Genomic DNA, 22672 nt, shown 5'->3' on the forward strand with positions numbered 1-22672 from the left:
TCCTGAAGAACTGTGTAAACCTTGTATGGTGAGTAAAGTTAGAATATACTGTAGTAGACATACAGAAGTCTGGGATAACTTGAGAATCTTTTAATTGACAGCTTTCAAAACGAAAATCTAGAGTAATATACAATGCTTATGAAACAGCTATGAATTCAATATGAAAAAGTAATACATTGGATAGCTTGATATTCTCTGTCTTTTTACAAGAGAATCAAGTATACATTACAGAACCGGACATGTTGAATGCCTAAAATCTTCTTCTGGGTCACATTATATACCATTAGGAACAAGGAATAAGTTAACTTTCCCATGCACAATTTTAGCAATACAGAATTATCAGTTTGATATAATATCACTAATGCAAAGTTTAGCACATACTTTTTGTTATGGTAACAGAAAAAGTAGTCTTGTAGGTTCAAAATACTTGGCCCTGAAGGTTGTGTTGGATTTATGGTTTGTGTGAATTATCATATTGAAATGGCAGGCGGAAGAATAATTCAATTACAATGAATAATTAAATAAATTCAGTCTTTGTTTATTGGACATAACTAACTCGGAAAGGGACCAAGTCTTTATCTCCTTATAATGTTCTCCTGAGGGTAACAGATGATCCATTGCTTGGGCTGGGGGCAGAAGAAGATGAGAAAGTGCCTTTGCAGGACTATCAGAAGGCTGAAAATCAGAAATCCAATACACTACAAAATATAATGCTATGAGACCAGATGGATCTATAGACATTTTTGGGGCGTTTAATGAAAACATTATGATAACTTCACAATCCAGCAAGCGCTGACCTTTCACTGAGGCATGGAAGGTTGTGAAGAATTCCAGGAGCGCAGGCAGGGCAGACCCTGGCGGTCTATTGAGGCAGAGCTATAGGGTCGCAGGTCAGAGTTCAGCGAGGGTGATGTTGTCATGTTCCTTCCCAGGCTGAGGGATTTAATTTCTTTTCTCTGGAATTCAATAGGAGACTGCAGAGCTATGATGGGTTTGATGGAGGAGACAAAAGAGAACAGTGTCCATTAGGAATTCTGATCTATGGCGAGGTCACAGAACGGTCGATGAAAAGTATGATTATGTTACCGTTTAAGAAGTTGCGCTGTGTCTCCAGCATCTGTATGATGTCATTTGCCCAGGATATTCTGATTTCTGGAGTTGATGCACGAAGAATGAATCGGTGCATGCTTCCATCTACATTACGAGACGTCAACACCAACCGACATGGGTCATCTGGGCAATGATCCTCAATGCCCAAACAACTAATCTATGAAAGATACAAATAAACATTTACCCTCATATTTATTTTACCTACAATCTCACACTTTTTTCTCCTCTGCTTCTCACCTTGATGCTGTTTTTATAGATGTATCCTGGCAGGGAAAAGCCTTTCTTGCGGTCAATTGGCTCGCTGAGGATGACAAGCTGCTCAAAGAGGAACACCCGTCTCTCCTTGGGACGGGAGAGGATGCTGTTCTCATTTTCAATGAACGTGAAGGTGTCCTGTTGCAAGAGTTTCCCTTGTGCTCTCAGCTGACCCTATGAACCCATATAGCTTCACATAAGAGGTAAGAGAGCTAATACAAATATAAAAGAACTATAAATGGCATAAATAGATAATTATTGTATAAATAATGGCCTCATGCTTTGCTCATTTTGGATACTGAAGGTTACCAAGGTGAAGTAAACCATTTCTCTAGTATATTTGTGCATTTTACCTCAAAACCCTGTAGTCTTCCAACATTCATCATGTCGTTACATCGCTTTGGAACGAAACACATCACCTGCACTGCCCTCTGTGATAAGGACACAAAAAGAAGACAGAATAATAATTCAATATGTCCAAAGAGTTTATTCTCTTTTCCTTTCTTTTATAAGCCAGTACAGACTGAACCTACCTCAAGATCTTCTGTTTGTCTGCCTGCTTTAGTGTAGTACTTCAAGAAATCCTGTAAATAAATAGCATATAAGTAGAATACTAACATATGGTAGAGGATTAGGGCCAAGCAATAATAAAAAAATAAAACCATCTCGAGATTAAAGTAGTTAAATTTCAAGAAAAAAGTCGTTAAATTACGAGAACAAATTAGTTAAATTATGAGAAAAATGTCGTTAAATTTCGAGAAAAAAGTTTAGATAAAATGTTGAGAATAAACTCATTAAATTACAAGAAAAAAGTCGTTAAATTACGAGAACAAATTAGTTAAATTATGAGAAAAATGTCGTTAAATTTCGAGAAAAAAGTTTAGATAAAATGTTGAGAATAAACTCATTAAATTACAAGAAAAAAGTCGTTAAATTACAAGAACAAATTTGTTAAATTATGAGAAAAATGTCGTTAAATTTTGAGAAAAAAGTTGAGATAAAATGTTGAGAAAAAACTCATTAAATTATGAGAATAAAGTCATTAAATTAGGAGAAAAAAGTCTTTAAATTATGAGAACAAATTCGTAATTTAACGAATTTGTTCTTGTAATTTAACAACTTTTTTCTCATAATTTAATTACTTTATTCTCAACATTTTATCTCAACTTTTTTCTTGAAATTTAACGGCATTTATCTCATAATTTTACGAATTTGTTCTCGTAATTTAACGACTTTTTTCTCGTAGTTAAATGACTTTATTCTCAACATTTTATATAGACTTTTTTCTCGAAATTTAACGACGTTTTTCTCGAAATTTAACAACTTTAATCTCGAGATGGTTTTATTTTTTTATTATTGCTTGGCCCTAATCCTCTTCCGTACTAACAGGCATACTCAGCTCCTTAATTTGTAAAGAAGGACAAGAGTAAATATGCAAAATGATGTGATTAACATTTTTATCTATATATCAGGGTTAAACAAGGCATGTTTGATTTTATTTTCTTACAAATAACGTTAATAAGTAGCAATAAGTAGCAACAAAAGCTATCATAATACTTTTCTAAATACCATGAACTTCATGTCAGCCCATACATTGACAAGATTTATAATTATATATATTGGCTATACAGTACGAATTTGAAGTAATTCTATCTTTAATGGGAATCCCTGAATAATTTACTACCATTCAAATGTTTGAGGTCAGTATGATTTTTTTTTTTTTAAATTAAAGGCACAATATGTCAGTTTTCACCACTAGAGGTTGCTTATTCAAAACAAAGGCATAGCTTAATGACACCTTGATTTCATGCAATCATGGGAGGTGTTGTCTTCATGTCTATAGCCGGAGGAAAAGAATCGGGATAGGACTCGGGCAGAAATTATGTTCGTTACTGCAGTATGAAGCAGAGCTGGAGCGATAGCTAATGAGAGACGAGCGTGACACATTCGTGAGCAGTGGAACATTTATTATGCTGCAGTTGCCGCTTCTGCTTCTTCTGCTCAGTGGCTACTGAGACACTTAATGCACATTGCAGTAAACTAGATCGATATTAGGCAGGGTAAAACATGGTACTCACTATAAATCTAGAAAACGGGATTTAAACAGTAAGACTTACTGTGTTGAGCTATATAACATGATTAGTTTTCTTTCGATTAATGTATCCATCCAAACAGTTGCTCACCTGTCTAATAAAACACATAATATATTAAAGCGTCTTTGGTGTTTCCATGGAAATCGAGGGTAACGGGGGTATGATGTCATTGATGCACGTACACGGTCTGTTTCCTGGTTAAAATTGCTTATTTCTATGAATTTAAACATTCTTGGAAACATTTGGGATAATGTAAGCACACAAGTCAACAAAAAAACTGTATATAACTTTGTTCTAGTGGTTTTTGGATACTTTAATCCAAATCCAATCTTACATATCTTACATATTGTGCCTTTAATACTTTAATATATGCTGTTAAGAATCCTAAGAAAAAGTATCATGGTTTCCACAAAAATATTAAGCAGCACAACCGTTTTCAGCATTGATGATGATGATAATAATAAGAAATGTTACTTGAGCACCAAATCAACATATTAGAATGATTTCTGTCACATCTGATCATGTGACACAGAAGACTAAAGTAATGGCTGCTGAAAATTCAGCTTTGCCATCACAGGAATAGATTACATTTTAAAATATATTATAATAGAAAACAATTATTTAAAATTATAATAATATTCGAGCAATGGCCATAAACCATGTTTGGTGTACAGAGGAAAACAGAGAAAGACTGAAAGTACAGGTGAAAAAAAAAAAAAGGTCCACCATTAGTAGCAGCTATTTTGAGCTTTTGTACAAGCTCACAATAACACACCTTAAGCAGCAGCTGATATTTCATGATTCTCTGAACAGGTTTGATGAGCAGGTCATTTAACTGCAGTCTGTGACCCAGCTGTTGTCTCAGTTCCTACAAAATAAAAAAATAAGAGTACAGGACAGTGAAAGACCTTGTCCCTCATACACCAAATTGTAAACATCAGCACATAACTACACTCAGATTTTACCTAATTTCAGCATAAATTACCTCAAAATAGGTTTCAATGTACTCGGAGACAATATGCTCTGACTTTGGCTTGTTCTGACAATAGACCACATACATGTTGAGCCGTCTCTCCTGGGAAATACACACAGAGACAAATGTTTTCCTCAGCAAATTTATGTAATACAAATGCATTATATACTGACAATATCATCAGCAGTTTAACTCACAAGAAGGAAATAAAACAAAGACTTACATGTTTAATAAAAAGTTGTGCCAGCAGGTCAGGTTCAGACACACATTTCTCCAACTCTCCAAGAAAATAGCTGTTCAAATCAAAAAAAAAAAAAGATAAATAAAGGTAGGAGCTGTAAGAAGGTCTCAACTGGCACAGATCATATCAATAGGTGACTTACTCTTTGTGCCAGTCATAGATCTGATGAATGTTCCCAAACACTATTTTATCCTTTCCTGCCAAATACTCAGGCACCCCAACACTTTTCATTGTAGCCATATAACCCTGGAGAAGGGAGAAAATGAGAGTTAAAAAGAGAGCATGACTAAGCTCTTCTATGCATATTGAATGTATTTATGTTACCTCCACTACAAGCCCCAGATCTTCCACATACAGCTTCTCTGTCTCTACCAGCTCTGCCAGCACATATCTATGAGTAAAATATGAGGTTTGTCAGATTTGGAGCAGGATTATTAACAACATTTTATTCCAGAAACCACGGGTTTGAGGTCACCATCAATCAAACGCCTACATGCTTTTCTCTAAGGCAGTTCTTCTCTCCTGCTCTTCATCCTCTAGGCTCAGCGACTGTACAAGTGTCTCATCAGTCAAGGAGGCATCTCCCTCCCATCTCCCAGAATGCACATCGCAAGACTGATGCCTCTGAAATTGGACTCATTAGCCATCACAAGCACAAATCAGTTAAGTAAAATTATTCAGTACTGTCCAGTAATCAGTGTTGTGTAGTACCTGCAAGAGATCATTTAGGTATCTTGGGTAATAGGGACTGTCAGGAGATGTTGGCCCTGAAAGTTCACCACAGTTCTGCATGCCACAGGACAAGAGTGTGTGTACGGTTTTAGTAGTATATATACAGTATAAAAAAATACACTTATTCCCTCTCTCTCTGTGATATACACTACCATTCAAACGTTTTTATGTTAACTAATGTTAACTAATGAAACCTTACTAAGTGTTATCAAAAAACCTTACTGCCCCCACACTTTTAAACAGTAGTGTAAATTATGTGCATACCAGAGATCTGTAGGAGTGAGGCAGTTTTTTGGACTTCTCTGTTGGGCTCAATGGGCTTTGAGCAGGTGAGTGAGGTAGAAACATATAGCCTGACCCATCTGGGCTCTGAATGACCTTTGAGCTCTGACCCTTGCCACCTCCTCCCAGACTCAGCCTTCGAACTGGGCTGCTCAACCATCTCTTGAGGGCCTTGAGAGAGCGGGTAGATGTGGTAGATGGCCGTCTAGAGGAAGGAGGCTGATTATTGCTGGGTGAGATTGGAGAGAGGTCATCAATGGAAGCAGAGGGCGAAGGTGTATCAGTAGGCAAGGAGACATCACCCAGCTCTGTCAACGTGTAAGACTCTACAGAGGCCAGGACAGAGGGAGAGAGAGAGAAAGAAAGAGAGAGATAATAGAAGATCTTTAAAGCGACGCTTCCGAAAAACAGGAGCTGAAACAGGAGGAAAAAATTGTGCTAAAGCAAAAATGGAGGCTGTGCTCTGAACATTTGACAAATTAGTGGATGGCATTTTTAGATCTATAAACAAATATAACAGATTATAACTAAATGCATGATTAAATGATTTTAACTTGATTGTATTGACAACCACCATGATAAAACGGGTAGTAGACTTACCTCATTTCATTAGAAGTGACCTTTATTTCCCATTACTTTATATATGGCCATTCTTTTGCCATAAATAAAGTGCTTTTTCTGTTTTTATTTAATTATTTATTATCATTTTACTTATTTATTATTATAGATTTTTATAATAAATTATAAATTAAAAACATATATTGAAGTACTTAACAGTAAAATTAAACATATTGACATTTTTTCCAATTAACAGGTTTTTACTGTTGCATTTATTGTTGCTAAATTCACAAACATTCAAAAAGAAAATTTGGGGTCTCTAAGATTTTTTAATAATAAAAAAGCCTCTTATGCTCACCAAGGCAATGAATTTATTTAATTACAAATACAGTAAAAACAAAAATATTATGAAATATTATTACAATTTAAAACAACTATTCATATATTCTTTAAAATGAATAATTACTCCAGTTTTCAGTTTCACATAATCATTCAGAAATCATTATAATATGCTGATTTGGTGCTATTTGCTGTCACTTTTGATCAATTTAATGCGTAATAAAAGTATTCAATTACTTCAAAAAAATAAATAATTAAATAAATAAACAAATCTTACTGACCCTAGACATTTGAATAGTAGTGTATATTGTGCAATAAGGAGAGAATTGGAGAGACAGAGAGTAAAACGATTATATCACAAGGGAATTTCCAGTTTCACCACTAATATTCATCTTGCAGTTATTTTTGCTGAATTTTCCACATAGTCATGAAAGGTGGAATATAAATATAGCTGGCAGCTCATGGAAGAGATTCTGCCTTATAAGCAGATGATACAGCTTAAAATGGTTTGGCTTTTTCCCCGATTTAAAAGCTTTACAGCACAAAATGGGAGAAATATGCCCTATCTGAAGGGCAAAAGAAAAGGAAAAACTTTGAGAGAGAGAATAAGGGACAGAACAGAATGGACTCTACTTTTTCTCTGTGCATGGATTAGCTGTTTCTAAAAGGTCACAATAATCCTGCAATAACCTATAAAACAACCATTCACACACACACATAAAATGCACCAGAAATAAAACATTTCAATAGATAATCTGTGTAAAATGATACTGACAAAATAACAATGCTAAGAAATCATTTTAACATAATTTTTACAAACTGCAGGTCTGAAGAAGCAGCAGAACAATGCAATTAATACACTCAGTTTCCAAGCAACGAATCCTTTTCAAGCTCCATAATATGTAAAATATCAAGTAATGTTTTTTTTGGTCTAATCAAGTATGTTAGGCACATATTCGGAATATTCATCCCTTAAAAATATCAAAGCCTAACACAATGCAAATACAAATAATATTCAAAGAGATCTGACAAGTTGACTATCGTGAAAAGTGACAGAGCAACATAGATTAATGGATCTCTTACCTTGCTGTCTGAAGCAGCAATCACACCTGGCCAAAACTTTCTGACAAAAGCGTACACAGCCACACAGCCGTGGAGCACGATGCCCCTTCATACCAGCAGAGTAAACACTGCCGTATAATATAACCCTACTGCATGGATGTTTACAGGGAGACACACTCCTATTCCCAGTTCAGAAGTAATCCCTGAGCTCTGAATTCACACGCAACATCTGTATAATCCCTGCTTTTATCCACATAGATCCACTGTCACATCATGCCTCTTCACCTTCCAGGAGGCAATGAGAAGGGTCAGAGTGAAAGAATAGGGATGTGGAGGGGGATGTGGTTAATTTCTTTGGCTCCTCATTTTCCTCCACTGCCAGTGTACAGTTCACTTGCCCATTAATAATATCTGTCTCTCAAATAGAGAGACAACAGGAGACTTTATTGCTGATAAAGTCACCATGAAATCAGTGGACAAATGATTGGAGAAGTCTGTCATGTTATGACATTTTGATAAAAAATTTCACTGTCAGTTTTTTTTCAATTAAACATTTACATTAATCATTTTAGATTTTATAAAATGTTATATATATTTTTTATTTTTTTAGAAAATAGAGGGTGATTTTTTTATTATTATTATTTTGGGAACATCTTTTCTTCCCTATAGAGTGCCCCAGGGATGACGTGTTTTTGTAGGCCAACCCGGAAGTTAGCGGCGCACGGGTTCCCTCGACTGAAAGCCTATTCATTTTTCCCATAGACTTTTGGAAAATCGCAGAAAATAAGCTGTGTTTAACAAAGGGTTATGACACTTACACGTTTTGTCTATCAAGATAATCTTTACAAGTGAACACAACATTTATAGATTTTGAAGCCTAAATAAAGTCGTCAGATATAAAAGGCTAACAGTAGGCTATAAACGGACTACAGCACACCATGGTCGCGGATCAACGTCGTCACCGCCAAGCGTCCTCAAACTTTATTTAGAAAACAACTCTATTTAAAAACATGCTCACTGATTATGATCTACGCTGTGTATGAATACTTATCCACTTTTTCATGAGAAATGCTGTCCAAATGTCCTGTTTGTCATGATGACGTCTAAAGTCCCCACCAAAGGAAGTAGTCCCTTTTAGCAAATTGTTAGCAACCGCCGTTTTTAAGACACAGTAAAAGTAAAAAAAAAAAAAAAATCACAAGTGGGTTATAACTGGTGTGTTTTATGTCATAGATCAAAACGTGAAAGTATTTAGAGGCTTTGTTAACCACAGACCTTATTTCAGGCGATTTAGCAAAAACCCATTCAAAAAACCCATAGACTTTACGGCGTTGGAACCGGAAGTCCTAAAATGCTAACTCGCTTCCGGGTTTTGCCTACAAAAACGCGTCATCCCTGGGGCACTCTATCGTGACATTAGGCTTGTTTGAGATGCGCCTAGCCTCGCCTGAAGTTCAGCCGAGAGTAGGCGGCTGCAGTTAGGGGAGGAGTGAAAAAAGTGCAGGCAAGACGAACAGTTCTCTGTTCTCGCAGTGGATCAGAACCTACGAGATCAAAGGCGGATATCGCGGGATTCACACTCGTGCGCTGTGTTGCTGATAAACTGGATGTAATTTAAGCTCTGTTGCTTTTATATGAAAATAAACATAATGAATACACCCAAAGTACTTGTCATTTATTTCCATTCGAAAGATGTGTGTATCAATCATTTTTACTTTAATTATAGACATGTTTTTATATATTTTTTTTATAAATGACGTTCGCATAACCCATAGAGAGATCACTGTGTCAGAGAGTTTGGGAATATTCACACATTATTTTTACACATAAAAACATGATATTAGAGTTTTAAAATCAAACATTTTAAATCAGATCAATACACCACGGTTGTTTAAACCAATAAGCTTTAAGCTGTGTCGTCAGCAAGTCGTTTCCCATCGTGCTTTTGGTCAGCGCAGTCGGTGGAGAGCAACTGCGCTCGACTGCAGAATCCGACATGTCCGCCTCGCACTCGCGAGAGGTTTTTGACACACGTCGGCATGACATCAGAGCAAGGCGGCCCACCCACGGACACATTTCTAACCGGCATGCATCTCGCGGTGATCACCGGTGATCGGTTCTGCGCAGAATTTGCTCATCTCAAACAAGCCTATTTATGTGAGTAAAATGGCTTCTCAAAAGACAAAATGTAGGACTTGATTTTGTCCATTGTTGTCTTTTCTTTTGCTAATTGATTTAATCTTATTTTAGCGACAATGGGGGAGGAACAGTTAAAGGCGGCATTAAATGGAAGTTTCAACAGTCTTTTCTTGCTTATTGTGACGCACATATAGCTATAGAAGCTTGTTTCCACCACTAAATTTTAAAAATTTGTCAGAATTTTCATCTTTTTTTATCACAATTGTGAGTTTGCATGTCATAATTCTGACTTTTTTCTCAGAACAGCAAGATTTAAACTCACAATTTCAAGTTATAAAGTCTTTTTCTCCCTTTAAGACAAGTCATTTCACTCGGCGGCTATCTTTGAAACGCCTCTCGGGCATCCTGGGCATCATGCCCTATCTCTTTGAATGGGGAAACATCAAATTCTCCAAAACTGTTCGCCAACCTTACGATTACATTTCATATTTGAAATCTGACAACAAACGCTCGAATCCTGCCATGTTTCAGAGGCGCGCGTCTGACTGTTTCTATAGAAACCGGTGTTTCTAACGGCTGCTGCAGTGACGCGATGACTTTACCAGTCGGCGATTTGCTCTTATTTGAAAGGCAGGACTTATTCCGCCATATTGCGCGTTACACTTTCTCCCGTTCAAAACAATACGAGTGACACGTCTTGTGTTATTCTATAGTCTTTGTATAAACTCAAAAGCTGTGTCTGAAACCGCTCCCTATCCACTATATAGTCCACTATATCGGGTGTCGTGGTGTCCGAATTCTGAGTGAACGACTTCATTCCCTACATTCGTTCACTACTTTATACCCACAATTCTCTCTGATTTCGAGTGTACATTCCATGTACACTGAAGCACTATGTATTCACTATAATTCACTATTTTAAACCTTTTTTTTTTAATCACTACTTGAATAAAACCTACTAAAATGTAGGGTGACATTATTATATAGATGAATTTAAAAAATGAAATTATATTAATAAAAATATTATTTTTTTTATTAAAATATTATGTAGGCATTAAATCAATTTAATGTGTTTTACTAACAGCAATGTGTTTTAATAATTTGTGGCACTGTTAACTCATTAAACTTTAAAAGGTGATAATTTAGTGGATGATTTAAAAAAATTCGTTAATCATGTAGCGTATTCAAATCATAACGGTCGCCTGAGGGCGCTCAAAGAACACTTAATCTGTGAGCGTGAGAGTTTCTAACAACTTTATTAAAAAGGCTAAAAACATGAAATGATGTACACTTGTTAATGTGTTTATTTTTGTTTGCAGTATTTCATAGTATTAAATGATTATGAACACATTAAGCATGACAAAAAAATTATACAATCGATTAAACTACAAAGCTGCCACAGAGGCATGTATGATTACAAAATGAAGTCATTATGATTGTTATCGTTATTAACATTGTTTTATAATGTAAATAACATGTAGGATAAAATTATCGCGTGTCGAGCCGTTTCTGAGATCTCCGACGCACAGTGTATACTTCAGCGTCCGAATTAACTTACTTCATTTCGCTCACTCCATACAGATATAGTGCACTCAAATGCCATACACTAGTGAGCGGTTTCGGACACAGCTAAAGTTATAGTCAGAATCGAGTGATATAAACTCGCAACTGCATGTTATAGAGTCAGAATTGCGGGTTTATAACTCATAATTCTTAATTTTTTTTCTCAGAATTGTTTATCTCACAATTCTGACTTTATAACATTGCAATTGCAAATTCTAAAGTCAAAACCGAGAAATCTCGCAATTCAGAGAAAAAAACATGTCTTTTTCACCTCACAACTTGACATTATAACAATTCTGTCTTTATATCATGCAATTCTGACTTTATAACTTGCAATTAGTATATATCTTGCAATTTTGAGGAAAAAAAAAAGATTAAAAAGTCACAATTACCTTTTTTATTTCATGGCGGAAACAAGCTTCCATATTTATCCAATCTGAGTGAAATGGCTTCGTAAGTGACAGTGCCGCTTTAAGTCGAACACACCTTTTACTTTTTATTTAGAAGGCGGGACTTATTGCAATTTCTACCATTCAAGAGTAATCAGTGTTGCCAATTTAGCGATTTTAGCACGCTTTAGTGACTTCTCAGCGCCTTTTGAGACTTTTGTCAAAAGTTTAGAGACAAATGGCAACTTCTTGGACAAACCTTATATAGATTGTTATTTTGCCCACTGATCTATATTCATATTTAAAAAGATGAATTTGCCATTATGATGTCATCTAGTGACATTTAGCTAACAGTTTTAGCTACTTTCAATTGAAAGCAGTTGGCAACACTTAAAGTAATATGAGTGCGTTTTTGGAACTAATTGAAGAAGACCATGAAAAACGCCAATAAAAACAGCAGAAAACGAAGATGTAAGCAACAAAGCGGACATGTGAGGAGGTCTGAAGCCAAGGTACCCGCGTTTGTGTGTTCAACTCTAGTTTAAAAGATAACGCGACCTGGAGTGCAGTGCTGTCCTGTGCAGGTCAGATGGATTAACACAAAGCAGTTCTCGGGTGCGTGCGTCGAATGGTTGAATGTTGGAGGTCAGAAAAGCTAGAACTCTTCACCGCGTGCAACACGACAGACGTCAAAAAGTCTACTACAAATCTCTCTAGTTAAAAAAAAGTACCCAATATTGCCATCTTGTGGAGAAACATCAGGGAAAACTTTTAATGAAGAGTCTCTCTTTTCTCATTCAGTTAGCCTAATTATTTTAGCATCTTAGACTTACATTTGTAGTGAAATATTCGCCGGAAGATAAACCATGTTTTCCCAGATAAGGTTATCTCATGGTCATCTCCATTAAATTTACATTTGGAGTTGGTTTAACTGAAAATGTGTGGGATTTTGGGCTTTAAAACTGTTGGTTTTGCTCTTTAAACCATACTTTAACAGATACAAACTGACAGAGTTTATATTCATTCATTTGTTTATTTATTTATTTTTCTTGCACTAGGTGAGGAGTCAGTTAAAGACTGTTTTCATGTGTGACAAAGAATTCATGTTCAGTAAAAAAAAAAGAAGGTATGTTTGACTCCTCACCTTTGCCCTCAGGTATGCGTTTGGGTCTTGAGTTCCAGCTTTGTTCTGCAGTTTCCAATTCTGCGCCTTTCTTTGAACAACTCCGGCTGTCTTCCAGTAAAGTACACCCTTCATTGCTTTCTTGGATCTGGACGGGTCATAAAAGTTAGTGTTATCCGTCAGCTCTGAAGGGGCAGAGCTGTAACTAGCGTTACTATCACAGCAGCAGTGAATGCATGTCCATACCTGAGCAATTCAAGACCACATACCTCCTCAAATTAGACTGACAAGACAAGTCTTGAGAAAGAATTTCACCCCAAAATCAAAAGAAAAAATATGTATTTTGTATGAACAAAATTAAGTCTATTGTTAGGACCATTTCCCCCTAAATACACAGTACCTTATTTGAGTTCTCAATGGTAATTCTCTTCAATTTCTGATTACTGATTTAAATATTTATATAAATCAGTGTTACTTAAAGATAATACTACAAGTGGTACCATGACATTTTCATAAAAAACAAACAAAAAAACACCTTTCTATTAAGATCTATATGAATTCATTGACAATCTAAATAAATGACTAATTTGTGCCACTGTTTAGGCTTTACTTTCTTTGGTATATATCTACATGTATTACCATATACAAACATTCCAGACAACAAAATGTTTTTTTCTATCTACTTTAGGAATACATCCAAAGTACATTGTACTGGAGGAAGTCTTATCTTTTTTGCTTGCTTCCTTTATTTGCAGTAAACATTTGGCAGGTTGGCCTAGTTGTATGTCAGTATTGAGCTGATGACTTGTTGTGACAAGTTTGGCAGATTTCTATTGAGGGCTTTAGTCTTAACCATGAAGTAATCAATTTCTGTTTAAGGAAGTACGAAGAACGCCAAAAAAGCCTTTCAAAGATAAGTAAAAATAAGAAACATCCCTTAGGCATAAAACAAGAGACAGGTCTGCTTTCAATCACTCTGGTTTTGAGACTGGTATTCTGTGTGTGTGGGTCTGAGTTAACAAAGTTGACATGATTGTAAGTTATTACAATATTGCTAAAGCATTCACACAAACAGAGAAATAAAAAATTGTGTAAGTGTAGTGCACTGATTAAAATAGTCAAGATAAGGGTATTTGACATGTCCTGACACTACATTTTGCTAATGCATATTATGTATTAGTGTATTAGCTACAATGCAGTTCTTTTGGTCTCATATTAATTGAGAGACTGCATGGAATATTTATTCATTTTTACACTACAGGACAATCACAAGACACTTAAAAGGTGATTAAAATGATTTAGTTGATGTAAATACATGTATGGACATCAACTACCCATATACTTATCATTTAGTAGGGCAGTGTTAGGGAATTGTAATATATAGTCCTTTCCATGTAAATCGTTCATAAGCCATTGATTTGAAAGTGACATAAAATTCATGTAGAAAGCGCTTGCTTACTTTGAACGCACTGTCAAAATCTGGTTATCTCTGTCCTGTCAGACGTCTGGAATGTGTTTGGAATATACCAAAAGACACAATGCAATACACAATAACAGCCACACTAAATAAGGCCTCAAAACAATTGAATATTTTTCAGTTTTTTGATGTGTTTGTATTTAATAGTAGTCAATATTATGTGTGTGTATACTTTACACTACACTATAGTTCGAGAGGGAAAAAAAGTGACCTTAAAATTGATCATTTAAAAAAAAAAATGTACTAAAAAACAATGTTTATGTTAAATATGTTCCCATTTAAAAGTAAACGTGTGTGAGTGTGTGTTTGCTCACCCAGCGCTGGTTACTCAGGGCCAAGGATGGGATAGTGTTTGATAAAGATATCAGCAGTTGCTCTGGGTTTCCCTGAAGCTTGGCCAAACTCTTCATCTTGCTCTTTCTTGGTCTCCAAATGGATGAAGGAAAATGTTTGACTGTGTGTTGTGTTGTGTCTTCCTGACTCATTGACACGCATTCTTATCTTCTCTCCTTCTTCTGTTCACCACCCATTCCCTCCCGTTTCTCCAACACCCTCTTGCTCCATCTTAACCTCCCTGGGCCAGAGAGAGAGAGAGCAATGTGTGGAAACAAGAGAAAGGGCTCAACATGTTGTCCTACAAACCTCCAATCTCAAACCTCCAAAAATAAAGGAATTAAATAAAGTTTATTTAACATGTACAAGTCCCAAAGGTTAGGATTAGGGTTCTTCCCTAGGGTAACTTAAATTTAGAACAAGTAGTCAGTGGGAGGTCCCCAACATGACATGAAAACAATGTACATGTGTTTGTATGGGTTTTTGGAAGTGAAAGGCTTGTTGTGGGCAGAGGGTACTTGTTCAAGGAAGGATACTTAGATCTAGATCTATTATCCTTAGTTGTCCCCATAAGGAAAACAATTTAATAAACATAGTAAATAGTGTGTTAAATATAGAAATGCAGTAAAAAATAAAAAAAGTCCTATGAGGGTTAAGTTTAAGGATAAGAGATTATGCTTAAAAACATTAATAATACATTCAGTTAGTTCAGTTATATGAAAATAGTATTAAAAATGTTGCTTTCTCCATTCTCTTTCATGCAGTTCTGTACAGCTGCAAATTCTATTCTAATTGTATTCTATTACTTTGTATTTTGTGTTGCTTTAGTTTTTATTCGTTAGGATACTATGTCTGATTATGTGCTTGTATATCTATAATTTTGGTAGCCTACTTAGGATGTTTTGTTAATAAAAGAGTTATTTAAGATTTTATCAGTCCCTTCAGAATCACAAGAATTTAATCAAATCAGCTTGCAGTTTTGTTTGAAGTAAATTTCTGCATAAAGTGCTATCTTTTTTTGAGCCTGTTCATTTGCATTCAGCACAAAATATTTATAGGTTGTTGTACTACTGACATTGGTGTTAATTACGTAATGATGATTGATATTTAATTGTGCCACATTAATCAGAGACATTGTTGTGAGACTGCTTTATAGAGATGGATTGTCTTATTTTGACATCTAGAGAGGCAAGTGTTAATTACCAGATAAACATTTAACCTGGTCATGTAAGGACATTTTTGTCAACAAAGTACGTCCCTCTGTCTTGAAATCTGATCAATGAAACCTTCACATTCCATATAACTGAATTCAGGGTCTCTGTGACATAAAACAAGCAATATATAAGACAAAAACACAGTCCTGAAACACATATGTGTAACTTCATCAGCATAAGTGTGTTATATAAAAACTTATAAAAAGTAAAAATGCAGAAAGTTTTCACTTAGGGTGTGGGTTAGGGTTAGGTTTTAGTATTTATAACTAGCTGCATAGAAATCTATGGAATGTCCCCTTTTAGATTGTGCTAAGTAAATGTCAAAATGTCCTTTTTTGGTCCCCATGAGGAAAACTGCTTATAATTCATGCTAAATTATGTTTTTTGAAAATGTAAAAATCCAGAAAGTTTTCTATAAGGGCTGTGTTTAGGGGTAGTGTTAAGGGACATAATATCTACAGTTTGTATAAAAATCATCATGTCTATGGAAAGTCCCCATAAAACATGGAAACCCAATGTATGTGTGCGCGTGTGTGTGTGTGTGAGTTTGTTTATATTACATTGTGGGGACCCCACGATGTAATATAAACCTGAGTTCACCTACATCGTGGGGACCAGCCACCGGTCCCCACAATGTAAATTAATTAATAAAAATACTAAATGATGTTTTTGTGAGAAAATAAAAGTGTGCACAGTTTCCTGTGATGGTTAGGTTTAGGGTTAGGGGTAGGGTAGGGGGAAAGAAAGTACAGTTTGTACAGTATAAAATGCATTGCGGCCTATGGAAAGTCCCCACAATTCACAAAAACAAACGTGTGTGTGTGTGTGTGTGTGTGTGTGTGTTTGTGCACGTGTGTGAAAGGTGATTACGCTCTGAGTGCCTATGTTGAGTCCTTTCTGATCCTGAAAGGCATTAGTCAGTCTACGGAGCATGTATACACCCCTCTATGATCTTATACTACACACACACACACATGGATATAAGTGTAGGCTTTAAGTGTAGTTTTAGTATTTAGTATTTTCTGGGAGCTGAGGTTTCTGATAATAAGGATGTGAGAGTTGATTAAAGGTATAGCAGCTCTCACCGAAGACTCATCTTTTCTTCTGAAAGGTGGACACAGGTGAGTTATACTCCATATTTGATCAATCTCTATGTTAAATAAGAAAAAAAAAACATCTGATTGTCTTCATATTGGTTCACTGGAGCTCTAAAGAGAATGTTTTTTGCTTTATTGTTGTAATCTTTGGATTGTATTTTTCTATGTGATGTGCACAACTGGAGAAATGTTTAATTTATTGTTGTTTTGAGAAATTGAAATACCAGTTTTGTAAAACTAAATATGTTTTACAATTTAAATTAGCTGTTTAGATATATTTATGCTACAGTTCACTGAGGTAACATGCTTTTAAAGTGTACGTAAGCCTGTTTACGGGTATCTGTGTATTTTAAGCCTGAGCAGGCCAAATTTAGCACTGACAATTAAAGCACAGTTCTCCCAGGCTAAATCCAGAGCTATTAAAACTCCCAATTTTCTTGCATTGAAAGCTTTTGAGTCAATTAAATGGCAATAGTTGCAATTGCTACAAATGCATTATTTTTATGATGGTACTTTTGCTTGGTTAGAGAGCCTTGTGGTTTATCTCTGTTGGTCTGTTTACCTCAGGGGCCATAAACACTTGGAGTGCATTCCTTCACCTCAAGTTGCAGACCTACTACAACTGTGTTGGAACACTTTCCTCAAATGCCAGCAATGATGGTGTAGGCGAGATTGAACTCTTGAAACATGGCAGCAGTTCATAGCTCTGCCTTGGTGGACCCAAACCTGGGGTCCGGCCCCAATGACGATGAAATCTCATTGTTGGACGAGTCTGACTCTGGAAGTTTGCTCTCTGATGACTCTGTTTTCCCTGATTATGAACGAGAGGATGGGAAAAAGGAAACTGCCAACACACTATATGAGGCTTGTGTCCAAAATGATGCAGAAGCATTGAAGAGAGTGTTGGAACGTGGTGTGACCCGAGATGAGGTCATGGAAGTTGACATTAATGGCTGGGTAAGACTGTGCAGATTAGTATTAAAGAGCATGAGACTGACTGTCTAATCACAGAGCAGACAAGTCAGTTACTCTGGCAATAGTGTTTTTAGGAGTCAGCTATAAAAGATTTAGGTAGTCCATTAAAAATAGATAAGTTTTGTCAACATGGCATTCAAAATATAACATCATTGTCAACCAATTATGCTTTGGTCAACCTTTGGCCTTAACTATGTACTAAATACCTACAAGACTATGGATTTACTATGTAACTATATATTGTTCTGGAAAATTCACATTTACTGCTTAGTTTGAGGTTAGGAGTAAGGGGGGTTCTGGGGTAAGGGTTTGGGTTACAGTTAGAAGAGGAGTAAACAATGCAACAACAAATTTTAAGTACTTTAAATGAAATTACTATGCATCCATATGTGTGTGTGTGTATATATATATATATATATATATAAGTATTGTAAGTATAAGTATATTGTATCAAACGGTTAAGGACATAGTATTTTAAGGCCACCTAATATAAAGTAGGGGCGATGTTTAAGTAAATTTGTAGGTCACCCATAAAGGCTATTTCAACATGGTTTCCTTTGGGAGTTTCAAATGTTTATGAGTAAAATGGGGTCTGAGGTTAACATTTCTTGAAGAGACTTTTATGTTTAGTATTTTAACAGTGAACTACCAACTTGGACAACCATTGCAGTCCTTATCTAGCAACTTGTTAACAACAGTTTTCACAATTCATATTTGAGGTATTACTGCATTTACTTTGAAATTTAACAGCTTGTGAAAGTCAATTTAAGTAATGTTAACAGACCTTATTGTAAAAACACTTGATCATGGAAACTCCTGAGATACCCATGCCTCAGTGATATTATGGTTTGGTTGATTATGAAAGTGTTGTCTGTTGGTGTGGAGTGTCTGTGGTCTCTAAACTTTTTAACTGTAGACTGATAGAGGTCCTTATAACATGATTCTCTCTTCTAGAATGGACTGATGGTGGCTGCATATAAAGGCTTTCTTCCAATTGTTTATGAGCTGCACGGCTGTCCATATCTGGACATCAACCACCAAGATAATGATGGCAACACTGCTCTAATGATCGCTGCTCAAGCTGGTCAGTTATAACATGTGATGTCAATGCACATTTTTTGATGATAGTTAGAGGATCTCCTGCCTTATCCTGTAATAGCGTTACACTACAGCCTAATATTGTTGAGTTTTGTGAATATGGTGCAATAAGTATAATTTAGCATAGCCTGATATTGCTGAGTTCAACATGTTCCTGGGTCAACATTTTTGTTGATCCTGGAACAACATTCAAATCAACCAATCAGATTTGAGGGACAAGTTTACAGATTATGTATGATAAAATCATGAACTGGTCCTTCTACATGAGTGTTATTCATCTATCATTTCCCTCTGATTTTTAGTATAACTTATGGTTAGGTTTAGGGGTAGGAATAGGGTTAAGACTAAATTTTCAGACTAGAATGTTGTTCCAGGATCAACAAAATATGTTGACCCAGGAACGCATCTAACTCAGCAATATCAGGACGTGCTATAATTTACATAAAATAGAGATTGATTTGTATCAAAAAGAATGTCAATGACTTCATATTAAATGAGCCAGTAATTACTGTTTAGGGAATTGACCCTATTTCTTTATTTTGTATATCTTCAGAAATACAAAGTAAAAAGTTCTAAATCTTTCTGTACACAGGTCATGTCTCCATATGTAACTACATCATGAATTACTTCCCTGGAGCAGAGACAGAGATCAGAGACAACAGAGGATTCACTGCCCTCATTAAAGCTGCCATACAGGGCAGGACTGATGTGGTGGCAGCTCTTATAATGCACGGTTAGAAACTGAATTATCTTTGAGATATGAGCATTCCATATATTGATTTATCACATCACTAGGAAGAGCTAAGAAGTCACCAAATGACCAACATAGCCAATCAAGAATGGCATAATTTGACCCAGTTCACCTCAGTAGCACCTATTAGATTAATTAAGCAGCCAAGCGTAAGATCTGTGGAAGGTGCAGAATAACAGGCCAGATTTGGAACAAGTGACTTCTGAAACAGCATTTTAGACAAACTCTGTTTGTTTACCTAAAATAAATGTACGTCTTAACTAATCCCTCACTTTGAATGGGATGACTCTTTTGCTCTTTCCACATTCTTTTTTAAATTACTCAGGCTTCTGTCAGTGTGCACATTTTGATCTAGCCTTTAAAATCGGCATGAAATCAAAATTGCCAACAATTTTTTTTTTTTTTTTTATGGAATATTGTAGTATTTATCATCAATGATTTATTCGTGCACTTCATTATTTTTTTAAAAATGTATGCGACTAGAGCATTTTTAGATTAATTCCTATGGAAGTTGAGCGCCATGCTTAATATACGCATGGGCGTGAGGCTCAACTTCCATAGGAATGAACTGAAAATGCTCGCTCCACGCCAACAGACACACACCTTCAGTCAGTCAGTCTCTCTCGTGCGCTCTCTCGCTGTTTCGTGTCATTGACCGCCCTCGTCATCCTCAATAAATAAAGTTCTTACAGTAACATGTAACAAGGGTCCTGAAGGTCGAAATCAAGTCCCGCCCTCTCATTTCAGATGCTGTTTCACTCAAATAGACATCACAGTAGAGAAGAAAAAAGAATCGCAACTTCCGCTTCATGCGGACTTTAAATTTGTTAAGTGATATGTGAAAGCTAAGTATAATAACCCATACTTGGAATTTCTCCTCTTAACCCATCCAGTTGCACACACATTAGGAGTAGTGAGTAGTGAGCAGCTATTTTTGCTGTGGCACCCAGGGAGTGATTGGGGGTTAGGACTTGCTCAAGGGTTCCTGCCGGTATTGAGACTCAAACCTGCAACCATCAGGTTACCAGTCTGACTCTAACCATTAGACCACAACTACTCCAGCATAATCCTCCAGCAACTCTCTAATACACAATATATCTGCTAAGGATTTTGGCAATATATTTTAATTCTCTGTATTGTTCTGTCATAGGTGCTGATGTAAATGCTGTAGACACCAACCGTGGTAAATGTGCACGTGACTGGGCGCTGAAAACAGGTCGCTTTGAAACACTGACACGTCTGCGCCACCTTGTACTCCATCCCACAGCCGAACAGTTCTGTGACACCTACGTCCCAGAGTGGCCCAGCCTTAAGTTGCTGGTCAGCAAAGCAACAGCCCAAAAGAGTGCAGGCCAGAAGTTGACTCATCATCTCAAGAGTACGTTCAGTTTCAGTTTCCCACGTGACCCACAGGAAAATGGTGTCATGGATCACATGGTACGAATGACCACCAGCCTACGCAGCCCACTCATAGCCACGGCCACACGACCGCTTTGCCCAAGCAGCCCTCCACAGGTAGGTAAACGTCGGCTGGCTGTGGCTGAGCTGATGCAGAAGCACTCAGAGAAAGAGCTGGAGGAGAGTTCGTTATGCCATCGAAATAATTCCGTCTCCTCCACTTCTCCATCTATGCACTCTGTCGAGTCCGTCTCTGTGTCCTGCTGTGCCGATACAGAGAGGCGTGGAAGTGTGCTGTCCGGTATGCGCTCCTTCATTCCTCGTAGCGTAGCGTCAAGGCGCAACAGTGTTTTCCCCTCAGGCTGTGTCCCACAGATCAAAGTCACAAAATCCTCTGAGCCCACCCCAAAGAAACAGAAGAAGAAGAAAACTCAAAAAGGTTACCTGGAGCCTCCAAAGTGGAAGTATAAGGAGGCCAAGGATGAGAAGAAGAAAGAGAAGAAAGCACTGAAAGAAAAGGAAGAGAAAGAAAAGGAGAAGAAAAGCAAAGAGAAGGATAAAAGAAAAAAGAAAAAGACTGATGATGACTAAGGTGGGATTTCTGAACTCTTTTAAACTCTTTTAAAGCTCTAAGTCTCAGTGAGGATGTAGATGCCCTCATTGTAATGGCGTGTGGAGCAATGCTTGATGGCGGAATCAGTGAAGCAATGCAGTGAAGAACGCAAAAGAGCAAGTGCATTTTGAAACCTCAGTGGTGCAGTCCTGTCTCACGAAATCACTTCCTATTGTTTTTGCCAGTTTAAAGGGGAAATGTATCTGTGATCATTTCAGTCAGTCTCATAGGCTAAAGCAATGAGTTAAAGATATCTGATTGGATGACCTATACAGTATGAGGATAATTCATAAATGAATTTAAACAAACACCAACATAATCAGAACTGAATATCTAAGTTCATATATTGAGCAATTTGATTATTCATACAAATACATTTAAAAAACAACAAATTTACCATAACTTCTCCATAAATATATATTCAAATGCTATATTCCATATTTGCAAAACTATTGTATCCCACAGCAGACATGCAGCCACAATTCAGCTGCTGAGAAAATGAACATTTAGAGTTTTTTTACAGCAACTTCTGAATTGTTTTTGGCAGAGTAAATTCTTAACAAAATGCTATCATGACTGACTTGATCATGTATTATGTTTGTAAATATGTATGATCCGTTGTAAGATGCTGTAAATATGATTGAATAAACTATGTATCCTGTAGTACACACACAAAAAAATGTCTTATTAGGCTTTTTCTCACACTCTCTTCCACCTGTGTATCATCTCTGACAGAATGCCGGGGACTAACGTGAGGCTGAACAGTCAGTAATCTGCTCTCTCACAGTTACGCAACAGCCATCCTGAGAGCAGCAGTAAAGCCATGCAGGATTAGAGATCTAGCCGGGTCACTCAGG

General features: G+C 36.5%; 2 protein-coding genes across 4 annotated transcripts; one reads left to right on the plus strand and one right to left on the minus strand.

Annotated features, from left to right (window-relative positions):
- Window positions 1–89: 89 nt before the first annotated feature.
- arhgef25b (Rho guanine nucleotide exchange factor (GEF) 25b) lies at window positions 90–21123 on the minus strand. 3 transcript variants are annotated; one of them, XM_067373543.1, is made up of 17 exons: window positions 20984–21123; window positions 14651–14910; window positions 12881–13007; window positions 5669–6012; window positions 5384–5458; window positions 5166–5296; window positions 4997–5063; window positions 4815–4918; window positions 4655–4724; window positions 4444–4533; window positions 4234–4326; window positions 1899–1949; window positions 1719–1796; window positions 1348–1539; window positions 1087–1267; window positions 798–982; window positions 90–626 (listed from the first exon to the last, which is right to left on the minus strand). In XM_067373543.1, exons 2-16 carry the CDS (start codon window positions 14819–14821, stop codon window positions 801–803), a joined length of 1956 nt encoding a protein of 651 aa, XP_067229644.1. In that variant the 5' UTR covers window positions 14822–14910; window positions 20984–21123; the 3' UTR covers window positions 90–626; window positions 798–800. The 3 variants fall into 3 exon arrangements, with proteins under 3 accessions (XP_067229644.1, XP_067229643.1, XP_067229645.1); XM_067373542.1 differs by having other exon boundaries at window positions 90–982; XM_067373544.1 differs by lacking the exons at window positions 12881–13007; window positions 14651–14910; window positions 20984–21123 and adding an exon at window positions 7667–7793 and having other exon boundaries at window positions 90–982.
- Window positions 17668–22560, plus strand: ankrd33ab (ankyrin repeat domain 33Ab). Its single transcript, XM_067373545.1, has 5 exons — window positions 17668–17937; window positions 18910–19039; window positions 19646–19786; window positions 20955–21794; window positions 22551–22560. Exons 1-4 carry the CDS (start codon window positions 17668–17670, stop codon window positions 21791–21793), a joined length of 1380 nt encoding a protein of 459 aa, XP_067229646.1. The 3' UTR covers window position 21794; window positions 22551–22560.
- Window positions 22561–22672: the final 112 nt, after the last annotated feature.

The sequence above is a fragment of the Chanodichthys erythropterus genome, chromosome 21 (genome assembly GCF_024489055.1).
Source record: "Chanodichthys erythropterus isolate Z2021 chromosome 21, ASM2448905v1, whole genome shotgun sequence".
Classification (NCBI taxonomy): Eukaryota; Metazoa; Chordata; class Actinopteri; order Cypriniformes; family Xenocyprididae; genus Chanodichthys; species Chanodichthys erythropterus.

Bases quoted from the DNA above. Each gene is read 5' to 3' on its own strand.
- arhgef25b (XM_067373543.1), bottom strand. From the start codon at position 14,821: ATGAGTCAGGAAGACACAACACAACACACAGTCAAACATTTTCCTTCA. The intron at 13,008-14,650 runs GTGAGCAAACAC...TGACCCGTCCAG, and splicing joins CCCTGAGTAACCAGCGCTGG to ATCCAAGAAAGCAATGAAGG. The intron at 5,297-5,383 runs GTACTACACAAC...GTCCAATTTCAG, and splicing joins ACCTAAATGATCTCTTGCAG to AGGCATCAGTCTTGCGATGT.
- ankrd33ab (XM_067373545.1), top strand. From the start codon at position 17,668: ATGGCAGCAGTTCATAGCTCTGCCTTGGTGGACCCAAACCTGGGGTCC. The intron at 17,938-18,909 runs GTAAGACTGTGC...TCTCTCTTCTAG, and splicing joins AAGTTGACATTAATGGCTGG to AATGGACTGATGGTGGCTGC. The intron at 19,040-19,645 runs GTCAGTTATAAC...TTCTGTACACAG, and splicing joins AATGATCGCTGCTCAAGCTG to GTCATGTCTCCATATGTAAC.